The sequence below is a fragment of the Scaptodrosophila lebanonensis genome, unplaced genomic scaffold, assembly GCF_003285725.1.
Source record: "Scaptodrosophila lebanonensis strain 11010-0011.00,11010-0021.00 unplaced genomic scaffold, SlebRS2 tig00000092-arrow-pilon, whole genome shotgun sequence".
NCBI classification, from domain to species: domain Eukaryota; kingdom Metazoa; phylum Arthropoda; class Insecta; order Diptera; family Drosophilidae; genus Scaptodrosophila; species Scaptodrosophila lebanonensis.
This window is the reverse complement of record NW_022060566.1, coordinates 5,283,713-5,296,140: the sequence shown is the minus strand read 5'-3', so window position 1 is coordinate 5,296,140 and position 12,428 is coordinate 5,283,713. Positions and strand designations below refer to the sequence as shown.

General features: G+C 34.9%; 1 protein-coding gene across 1 annotated transcript; it reads left to right on the top strand.

Annotated features, from left to right (window-relative positions):
• Nucleotides 1-557: 557 nt before the first annotated feature.
• On the top strand, nt 558-11,071 carry LOC115627148 (monocyte to macrophage differentiation factor). The gene is made up of 5 exons (XM_030522726.1): nt 558-888; nt 8,076-8,294; nt 8,378-8,568; nt 9,548-9,767; nt 9,832-11,071. The coding sequence occupies exons 1-5, from the start codon at nt 883-885 to the stop codon at nt 10,114-10,116; spliced, it is 921 nt and encodes a 306-aa protein (XP_030378586.1). The 5' UTR covers nt 558-882; the 3' UTR covers nt 10,117-11,071.
• Nucleotides 11,072-12,428: the final 1,357 nt, after the last annotated feature.

Sequence of the window (12,428 nt, the reverse complement as noted above, 5' to 3'; positions counted from 1 at the left end):
TTGTAGCTGAACCAACTCATTTTTGAGTACCATCTGGCATTTATTTATTTTACCCAATGAATCCCACAATTAAATACTTAAATTGAAGTTTTGTATACTAATAACATGCTATAAATAGAGCAATCATACTGGGTTCGAAACCGTCAATAGAGCTATGAATTTAGTGCTAAGGCTTTCAATTGTTATTGACAATCAATTTACCGTTAGGTTGCAACTGATTTATATTACTATGGTCACCCGCTAAATTGAGTATTTAATACTAATAATAATATATATATTTATAAAATATTTAATATGTATACGATTTGAACAGCTTCATTGCTGCTATCAATAACTCTGGCAGGGTGAAATTTAAAATTCAAATGTGCCGCCCTGTTATCATCAAAATTGTACAAGCTGGCAGTTCCGTATTGGAAACAGGTTGGCAGTGCTGCGCATTAACGCGGCACGCCGATGTTTTGTGCATCGATGCCCTTCCACATCTCTATGGCTGCATCAGTTGTTGTGGTAAATTAATTGCGGGTGGACGTGTGCGGGTCGCTTAAACAATTTGTGCATTTTTTTTGTTAAATATTTTAAGTGCAAGTGCGCGTTGTTTGTGTCGAACGCTCACACCGCGCGTTGTCGCCGCCGCCTACGCATATTTTCTGTTCTTTTGCCTAAATTATTCTGTCGCCTGAGCGTTGCGTGTGCGTCTGGATGTGTGTAGGTGTGTGTGTGTGTGTGTGTGTGTTGCTGTTTAGTTATCATTTCTTTTGCATCAATGCCCTTTTGTTAAACGTACTGCGGTTGTGCATAAATGCAAAGGTATTATACAAATATTAGCAACATTAAACGCATCACCTATCACAGCAACAGCAGTAACGGCAACAACAACATTGTATGCTTGTAAGTTAATACAAAAGCGACGTTTTGTTAATACTATTATTATTAATATTCAATTATCATGCTTGCTACTACTAATTGGGCGCGCAAAACAAAATGCGGAAGCCACTGAGTTGTGCTTGTGTGTGTGTCTGTTTGCTGGCATGCACATAATTATTATGCATGATAACAATTGGCTAGGTGGCTGTCTGTCTGCATCCATGCCTGCCTGCCTGCCTGCCCTGGCGAGCCACTAAACAGCAAATTAGATTAAAAAACAGCAGCAGAGAGCCGACAACTTAAAAGCCAATACACCGTTGCGTCAACCTGTCAATCTGCCACCTGCCTCCTGCCGCTAGCCCCTTGTTGTTGTGCCTCCCCTCTAGCCTTCTTCGAGTCGTTGTTATTGCTGACTTGTAAACAAAAGACCACCCATTGTCCCAATAGTCAACAAGAAGAGCAACAGCAACACCCACATGCACTATATATGTATGTATATGTACATATATATTATATACCATATATATGTACTCGTATACATACATACTTATGTACATAGTAGTACGTATGTGTGTATATGTGTGTGAGCAGCTTTTGCAACGTCCCGCCGTTCGATTCCCCATAAATATAGACAGGTTGGCTTTCACAGCCACCCGATTAGCATATAAAAATAGTTGAACTTTTGTCGTAAGCATAGGCATGCGGACAACAACACAAACGCGCCAGCCAAATACATACATACATACATACATACGAGTATGTACATATATATGTCATTCATGATATGAATTCAGCTGCAGACCAAAGTGCATTCCTTGTCGTCAGCCGCTAGAAAATAATGTTTATGTACCCAGCTTGTAGAAATATATAAATACATAATTTAGTTAACAAGCAGAAGGATATTTATTTGCACCCGAAGCATTAACGGATATATGTACATACATATGTACTTATGTATGTATGTAGGTACTGATGGCATTATTTTGATTACAAAAATCGACTGAATAACAAAACTGCTTCACTTCTACTATTTTCGCGAAAACATTTAAGGCCTATAAATAAACAAAAAATTGTGAACCATGACTATTTCAATCAATGCACTGGAATCCTTACATATTCTGGCTAATTATGTAATAATTAAAGGGATCTATTTATTCACAATAAGATAGAGAGAGCAGATAATCGTACTTTAAATAGCTTGCAAATCAAAGAAATTAACTTAATCGACTTTAACTCAACTTTGGGTTTTATTGTACTGCAAAGTTCAATGAAAATGGTTTGCATTCAGAATGTGGTTGAGTTGAAAATGATGTTAAAATTACTTGATTTTTAAAGAAGCAAATAACTTCTTCATGGGATAAAAAGTGTTACTTGCAAAGATTTTCCGAAACTCTAAGAATTTTGCTCACACATTTTCACAGCTTTCAGTTCTCTAATGACGAACATAGTGAAATAAAATCGAAATATAATTTTTAGAATTTTTTATATCTGTTCACTGATGTCAAATCCGAAAATACTCCCATTGCACCTAACGGTATTTAACATAGTTTTGGAAGGTATAATCAAATTTAATAAGATAAGACTGTACGTTGAATTTATTTGAATTTTATTATCAATTTAAGGAGAATTATTATTATTATTTATTTTTATTTTTTTGCTCTTATTGTTATCATTATAATTAGTACATAAGTGTTGCCTACTGAATGTAAATGTATTAGTACAGGTTTTATGTTTTCTACTTTATTTTTATTAGTTATTCTCTTGAAGGTGTGCTTGAACTCTATTTCTAAAATGCGTTTCACAGCTGATTATTTTTAAGTTATGTGGTTATAGATGTTATATATAAAAAAGTGTCTTTCTGAACAGGATAATCTATATTTTGATGAAGTAAAATAAAATTACAGTCCTAAGTTTAATCCACAAGTGAAGGGTTATTATTTTTGGGAGAATTGTTTCGGCGAATACTATGTATATATGCAATAAATAGAGGAATGTGGCCGATGGATATAAACAACCAATATACACATCGACTCGGGTTGGTTCTTAGTGTGGCGGGGTATTGTTAGAGATTAGTTGGGTAGAGCTGGTAGACCACCAGGAGAGCATTTCGCCATCTAGCATACTACAATAAGAGCAGCCTATGCGCTTTCCGATACATCCTGTCCATGGTGAGTTTAAGAATAGTGGCATGGGAGTTGTTCAGGCGATTCGACCATCTTTGCTTCTTTGAATTTCCTGCATCAAGCAATGAAGTGTGAGTGGACTGGTTATAAGTCTGCATTCCATTCTGTGGAGTTTGAGGCGGATTTGGTTTGGGGTGGCTGTGCTCCTTCTTAAGCCAACGTTGCACGTTGCTCTCAATGGCCCGACTTTACCGCTGTTTGGTTGTTCACAAACACATACATACATACATATATGTATGTATATGAATACGCTCTTGGCAGTCTTTGAGGCTTTTCCGCCTTAGTCGGGCAACTTGATTGATAGTTTTATAGAAAACATGTTCATTTACTATGTCTTTATCATTATGCGTCTTCCATATTTCTGTTTATTTTATTTCCGTTGTTGATTTTCAGCTTTCCTAAAAAACATGAGTGGAGCTTATTAATCGGCGCCTTATCTGACAGAAATCAGCATTGTGATTTGCCATTGCTCTACATATGTGTTTTAAAAGTATTTTCAAAGTGCAAAATAATCTTTTTTCTTCCAATAAGTACCTCCCTATAATATACAAGTATATAATGTTGCACAATATTTCTGCTTCAGTAGGGAGACAAGCACTCAAATAAAACTAAATAATACAATAAATTAAAAATAATATAATAATAAAACTAAATAATATGAATAATCTGGGCGTTAGAAGAATTCAAAGCTATGTGGAAAAAGATGATTTAGTATTTATTAGTTATTACTTATTGGCTAGTTAAAGCCACTAAAGCAACAATTAGGTGTTTCGAATATAAAATACAAAAACACCATAATAGAGAAGTAGGATTTACAAGTGGATTGAGAAGAATTACTACGATTAGGGCAGATGAACTACTTGTAGTCTGTGGAGCATGAGGGTTACGTAAAATGATGAGGTTAAAGAGCATACACAGATTCAAATAAAGATGGTTTTGTTCCTAACACATAACACTAGACTTAAGTCGGAACATAAAGACGAAAATTGAAAGTACGGCAATAAAGAACAGTCGAGCAGAGACTAAAGTTTTTGCGCTTTGTCTCGCTTCTCCATTATCAGGCAACCTTTCTAGACGAGTGTTAAGTAGTTGCAGTTTCTTGGGCCAATAAATGCCTATAACGAATGGGCATTATAGCATGTATTATATGAGTAAGAAATTGATGTGCCTTTGGCAACAAAGATGCAGTTCATGGCCTTTTGGACAATACCTGCTCATCGTAACATACATACTTGGCCGCTCGTTGGCTCTTTTCAAAGACCGGTTTCGCATTTACGTGTCTATACAAGTATTTACATATACATACAAGTATGTATGTATATATCTAGTATAGATATGTGTATTTATATATGCATGCATGTGTGCATGCATATGTTAATTGAGAACACTTGGCTTTTGATTTTGGCGAATTGTGTCGCTTTGGACGTCATGCATAAATTCCGCACATTGCAGTCCCAGTGCCCCCACAATGCAGGCAATTGCAGTAGCCGGAGCCCATTTGCGATTCAAATTGTAAAATTGATTTGGCATAAAGACAGCCACAGAGGTCATTTTTCATATATAGTATATGTAAGCTACATACATATAAAGCATAAAGTGTTATACTATGTATATATGGACAGTGTCTGGCGCCCAAACACCATCCGCCAATGTCCGGCAAGGTCAGTGTAAACGAGCCACTGCCACTATACTTGTATGTTTCCGAATGTGCAACTCAACTGTATATCGCTGATAAAGCCAACAGAGCCAGCCACTCGTATATCAATGCTCCCCGCCAAATATTTGCCTAGCCTCCTTATCTCTATTATACTATATGCCCAAATAACCAGCCAAAGCTGCCGCCGTCATAGCCGCCACCACGGACTGATAAGCGAGCAATCAATGGCATTAAAGTGATAACCATAAAGCCATAATAGAAACAATAAACCGCCCGGCTACTTTAGCAATAAACAAGCCACAAAAAACGCTATGCTGTGCGATTTTAGTAAAACCTTTTTATGACTTTGCCATCAAGTCTTCAAAATAATTTTGTTTATGCGAAAAATCGCAGACGTTTTTCCGACATAAAACAAAAATAAGGGGACTTTGTCCCCATCAATCGCTTCGCGTTAATCGCTAACCCTGCTCGTTCTGGAGACCAGCACCCAACTGCCAGTTAAAGAGACCTCTGACGATAATTCCTATCTCATTAACTGAACAGAAACACAAGTATGTACCCATTGCATTTCTAGTGCGGTTCCTCTATACTTTTAACCTTAAATACTTCGTTACTCAAAGTCGTATAAGTAGAGCTTGAAGTCTATCTTACTAGGACCATTTCGTCGTCTGGAATAGACTGACCTAAATAATATACGAATATATGTATAGTACTCTGCGAACTCTACGAACTCTTGTCTGTCTCAAGGGTATAGCGATTTCCATAAAGGCATGAAACGTTAGAAGCTGAACTATTTATATTAATTGATTAAATGTTTTAAATTTCGTTTTCAGCTGAATAGCTCTTCTTAATAACATACATTTTCAGCGCACGTTTCCCATACGTATTATTTGATTAAGTGGCTTTATAAGATAAGAACCATTTGCTGGCTATTCGAGAATGCTATTGGCTCACCTAATTCTTAAATATTACAAGTAATACCGATATGCACATTAATGGATTAATATTTGAAAAGCATGAAGCATAATTTTATGTTCACAGTTCTACAGCTTATTTTTGTGTGTCTATTATGTAACTCTTTAACTCCCAAAAATATTATATATTCCGCTTTAAAAAAAGAAGCTTCACACCAATATTATATGATTGACTATCGATCAGAGAGATACGAATTTTTTCACATTTGCTCAACGATTTCAAATCAGCTGTTCATCAGCTAACAAATCTGTTGCAGAAATCCTCAGCAATCAGCGTTTTGTCGATATATTGTCGTATAATCGATAATCCGTTTGGGTTTATTTCTAGTTTATGCAGCAAATCGGTGGAAATGGGAACGCAAAGAATGAAATAGCGATTAATAGCGCTATTCGTAAAATTAAACAGCTGTTTTGTGTACAAATTAGTTTCGTTTCTTCACCATGAAATGTGAATTCGTTGCGGCAATCGGTTCGTAAGCCAATTCACGCGAAATTTCCATTGTTGCTTTCCAGTTCTTGCTTTATTCACTGGATAGATCGTTTCTATGCAGTTCAGAGATATCAGCTTAAAGAAAAGTTATATTTAAATTTAATTAGGTAATATTTTATTCAAATATTGTTTTTTTTTTAACGATTTCTACATAATTTATGAGAATTTAAGTCAGGAAAATAATATAATAATAAATTAGGAAAATGAATTAGTTGGGTATTTATTTAAGAGTTGAAAAAAATACAGAATTCAAGAGGTGTCAGTTCGAACATCTTAGGCATGACCGCGTTAACGAAATTCTTAACACATGAACTTCAAATTACGGATCGAAAAAAAAACGCTTTCAAAAATTGAAACTTATTAGATTTTAAATTAAAAATCGTATTATCTGTGATCTGCTGGAAGAAACTAATTAATGTTATAAAATAAGACTAAGTAATAGGTGGCAGCTCAAAAATAGGCGTATTCGTAAACCCCCCTAACTGCCTATGATAGAGAAGAGTTCTCTATCTTTCTGCCTATTATATGCATATAGAGAATATGCATATATGTATATGGCTAAGAAAACGTCGCAATTTCCGTATATTGCGGTTTAACACCAAAGCTATCACGCGATCATCTGAAACTAAACATATCAGCTATTTTGTAGTCTATTTATCTTTACGACCTTTGAAGTCTTTCTATCATATTTAATTTTTTTTTCTTGGTGAAACGCTTTAAATGTTCAAAATTGTTTAGTTATTATTTATTTATCTTCAAATAACTGTAGGAATAACATTTAAATATACATATCTGTTATCACATAGCTTACGAAATCATATGTAGAATGTTCAGTTATGTTGTAGTATATTTAATTATCTTCTAAAATCTATTTGTTGCCTTTACAATATGGCTACCTTTTTTAAATGTTAGGCGCAGTGTTAATACAAGTATTACCCTATAAGTAGTTAAATGAATTATCTTCAAATAATCTTTTTATGACCTTTGAAGTATTAGCATTTTCTTAATTGCTCGCCCCAATTATTATCCAAAATACACTTTTCCAATTTACCTTTACACTTGCCTATTTGTTGTTGATATTGAAGGTTACGTTTAATTTGTAAAAAGCAACAACAATTTAAACGCATATAGTGTGCAGGCGGATTCCGCCTCAGTTTTTATTATACCCTGTACCCGTAAGGTAAATAGGGTATATTAGGTTTGTGCAGAAGGAAGCATCACCGACCCCATAAAGTATATATGTATATTCGTGATCAGCATGACAAAAGAAATCGATCCGACCGTCTAGATGAACGCCTGGATTGCGGAAACTGTTGAGCGCACATTAACCAAACTTGGTGTGCAGACGCTCCTAGTCCCTAGGCTACACGAGTTTATTTTATTTTATTTTTTTTGATAATCCCTCCCCTCTACCCGCTATAGAATTTCGCCAACACTGTCCATCTACGATAACCACAATATGCACACGTAATCTATTCACAAAATATCTACTTTTTCTAATTTCATACTTGTACAAATAGGTCAATTCTAAGAAAAGTTATTAGCGAAACAATTTCACTCCAGAACTACGCCCACAAGCTGCAGCATTAAATTCGCTCTTCTTCTTCTTTTTGCTTCTGCTAAAGGCGCATAAACCTCAGTGCAGGAAGTTTGTCTGGGTAGAGGGTATTCCACGGTCGGGCTTGCTCGACTGTAGCGTTCTCTCTTGTTTTTTTAAGTAAATATTCTTGATCCCTGACCTAAGTTGGGAGGGAATCGGAGAGGTTTAGGGGCGCAGGTAACTAAAAAAAACTGTTACAATTTACAGTCGTGTGCAATGGAGCGTATCTGTGTGCATGCACTCATCAATTAAATAAAACTCGAATGCTTTCGCTAAACACAATTTGAAATCGAAATCTAATTGACAGTTTGCTGGCTGGCGGACCGGTTGGCTGGTCGATGAGCAACCACGCACAATGAGTAACCTGGTGCAGGATATACAGAACAAATACTCATTCCTGGACAATTTGCTCACCAATTTCTGGAAATCAATTATCAAATCGAATTCAACATTCAAGTTACAGCTGCGAAATATCAAATGGAAGAACTCCAAAGCCAGACCAGGCTGTGCCTATCAACCCACAGAGGTAAGTCCTAAATTGTAATAGTCCTTTGGGTGGATTGCACTCCTGCCCTAAAATCATCTTTCATCTATCATCAAATATCGCAGATCGAGCAGATGGCTAATGTCATCACGCACGGCATTTGGATTGTTCCCGCCCTGTTTGCTGCCATCAAACTATTCGAGCGTTCGTACACCTCGAGCCAGGTGTTAGTCTCCTGGGTCTATGGCGGTGCCCTCTGCATGCTCTTCACCGTATCCACCTTTTTTCACTGTTCCTGCTACTGTGTGGAGCATAAGTAAGTAGCATTAACGATTACGTCACAAATATTCAAACAGAATTAGAGCTATTCTGAAATTGTTTCTCATCCATAACATAAAAGTGATGGCTGAGGGTATTTGTCACATATATTTATTTGTCCTACCCACGAAAACCTGAACCCTGTTTGTCTGTTGTAAAGCTGTTGAGAAAGCTTTTTTTTCATCTTAAGAACAGCTCTAAAGTTTTCGTTGCAACTGAGATCCGATTTAAAATATGTATGTTTTTGCTTTTTGATTATGTGATTTCAAATCGAAAAGAGAGTGCAAATATTACGGAAATAAATGTTTCTTTTCAAGCGTGCTGTTTCCATATTTGTTGCTTTTACAATTTCTACAGTAATCGGGTCCGTTCAGAGCTCTTATATATCATCAAATTGCAGTATCATCTACTTGTAGTCTAGAAGAATGCATTTTCTTGATTTAGTTATGTATTATAAAACATGCAGTAATGGGTCAAGCATACCTAAGATTCGTTACGAATGGGATGATTTGTGAATCTAAACTTAATTTTCTTCAGTGATAAAAAGATATGTATAGGTATAGATAAAAGATATAGATAAAAAGACGACTGACTGACTCTTCAATAACTAACCAACTAAGCTTTTAAATACAAATGATGGACTTTAAAACGTAATAGCCACTATACTTAATTCTTTACACAGAGAATTGAGAGTTTAGTGATTTTAAACTATATTTTCTTAAGGGACCATTTCTGAAGAATTGTAAAATGCTCATTACATTTAGATATAAAGGCGGTTGATGTGCGTGAGACGTTTCACTGACTCTTCATTACGCTTCCAAATAAAACGCTTTTGAATATCTTCACGTAAAAATGCGTAGAGTAGGAAAGACAGACTTTTAAACATAATGGCCACTATACTTACTTTTAGTTTTCTTGAGTTCCGCTTGTTTCCTTTCCCTCTGAACTAACTCGACTCAACTTTTTATTGTTAATAGACCACCAATTAACTACAAAGCTTGGCCAGCCGTTGGTTGGCACACATACTGTGGGCTCAAAAATATTTTGCATCGTTGCGATCGCGCTATGATTTATGTGTTCATTGCTGGCTCATATTTTCCGTGGCTGACGCTGGAGAATACGAATCATTCGGCGATATTGTTTTGCATGGAATGGGTAATATGGTTAATGGCAGCTATTGGCATAGCGTATCAACAGGTGAGTTGAATCCACACAATAATATAATGATAATATAATGAATTATCTTTCATTTTCTTCGCAGCTCTATCACGAACGATATAAATGCCTGGAGACCTTCTTCTATATAATAATGGGTTTGGGACCGGCTCTGGTTGTAATACTCACCGGTCATAATTTTCCTGGGATGACGCAATTAAAATTTGGCGGTGCTTTCTATATACTAGGCATTGCGTTTTTTAAATCGGACGGACTTATACCGATGGCGCATGCCATTTGGCATTTGTTTGTGGTGCTCGCCGCTGGTTGTCATTATTATGCGATTTTAGTAAATTTATACCCGAACGACTCCATTATTTATAAAAATTAATTCGTTAGGCAGTAGTACAAGTATGTATATACTGTATATACTCGTATATGGATATATCTTCTATGTGTATATATCTGTAAATGAAAAGGTGCTCGCGACGTCCTGCTCCATTGATATTGAAAATCTTCTGCCGCTGACTGCGCTCCGTAGAATTTGTAGAGTACTTAATTAAGAGCCTTGCCAATGATACGATTACCAACAAAAACCCATCCGTTCGACGTCGCTGCGGACTACTTCATTTAAAAATATTGTTTTTGTATATTTTTTTAAAAATTATTTGAGTCAGCCATAACGTATTCCTTCCCAATACCCGAGTCACTGCTCCAAATTTAGCCAAATTTTTCAAAATACTTGAACATAATTAATTTTATAGTGTTCATTATTATTTACGATATACGTACTATATGTACTAAATATTATTCTTGTTCTTGTTCGATAGTTTAGTTCTTCACACGGATTTATATGTGGATGTATATATAGGATGAATGTAGAGATTAGTGAAAATAATATATCGTAGTTTTATACCTACATACCTATATGCATAGGATAGAAAGTTAAATGGAAGACAAACAAAAGAATAGTTAATCTAAACGGAAACGATTTTTGTGATCAACATCTGCGGTCTTGCCAAAGATTAAATTAAATAATTCATAGCTCATGTTTATGTGCTCCTTTCCGGGGTCTCGTTTTTATGTAGACCCCGCTAGCCTACCCACGTACACACATACATGCAGAGCATACGTGCGTATTCGAAATTCTACCCATTATACACAAATATATACTATACGTGTGTGTGTGTATGCATGCATGTATGTGCAATTAATAATAGCTATGTAAGAATAAGCATTATGTATCTTTACACCAAACTCACATTTTGGCTTTATGTTCTTTTCTAAGACTTTTAATTTGTAAAGAGAAAATGAAAGAAATGTATGTTTGCACTCTAGTATATATAAATATACATATATATATATATATATATATATATATATATAGATAATAGTCCTTTCAACCAGTGAAAGCCCGCCTAATATACACGGATAAGCCCTTCTCTATATATATGTATATAAATTGGAATATTTAATAAAATTCATGAACCAAATTATTAAACAGTGAATCAAAGCTAGTTAGTCAAACCAGCGGGTTATTAAAGTGTGGTATTTGCTCAGGGATAACTACAGCAGACCTGTTAATGATTATTATAATAGTAATGATGAAGATGTGCTATTTCTATATCCTCTACCCAATTCCTGAAAGTGTTTTTTCATTTTTGTAATCTTTTCACACCGATGAAGAACGCCCACGATAGCCAATGCTGCAGATAATTTAGATGATGATAATATGACAGATTATGTTGGTAGTATTATTCACAAAATATGGCTATCTAACCAAAGTTATCATTAGAGCTATTAGTTAAGATATATTCATAGAAATTCGGTTTTAGATGAGCTTTTACAATTGGATAGAGGGTATCGCATAGTCGGTCTGATCGACTATGGCATGATTGCTTGGTAATTGCATAGAATTTGGTTCGTGAGTAATGGTGTTGGTCGCTGCTCAGTGAACTTCACTGCATGTTAATCAATTAAATAGTGCTGAGCAAAATTGTTTTATAGTTTTACATAACATGATATTTATTAATATATTATTCTTATAAAATATATATACACATATATACAAAACATTTGAAATTATATATACGAGATATACACAGTAATGTAAGCTTTTAATTACTATGAACCTTTTCGTTATGTACTAAATAAAGACTTTGGTGCGTGCAAATACATAATATACACAATGTCATTTCTATAAATTATTTATGTTGGTTTATATACGAAAAATATGTCGAAAATATGTTCTCCCATTTCTTATAGAGATTCGTTTTACAGATATGGAGGCATGATGTTATTCAGACGTTCCGTAAGTGGATATTCGAGGAATATTTTCTAGTTATAAAGTTAAAGCAATTTCTTACGGCAGTTGTGATAAAATAATTTCAACTAAAATAAACATTTGAAATAAAAAACATTTCTATTCAAGGATAGCAGAATGCGAGTAACAGGCAAGTTACCGGAAGTTATCTGCTAGCGTTTCTAAAACTATTTACAGGGTTATTATTTTTTATATGCAAATAATAAGCTTCCGATATATGATATAAGCAATTCTCATCTACTATTTGTAATAATGTTACCTAAAATGGATTCGATTGGTTGCATTAATCTTCCAAAATAGGTGTATGTTACAGCATTATTATATTTTGTTATTTTTAAAAAGATCTTTAATAAAATATTTAATTTACGTCGCAATTTGTT

Coding starts and splice junctions, on each gene's coding strand:
- LOC115627148 (XM_030522726.1), top strand. Junction 8,295..8,377: donor GTGCCTATCAACCCACAGAG/GTAAGTCCTAAA, acceptor CAAATATCGCAG/ATCGAGCAGATGGCTAATGT. Junction 9,768..9,831: donor TTGGCATAGCGTATCAACAG/GTGAGTTGAATC, acceptor TTTTCTTCGCAG/CTCTATCACGAACGATATAA.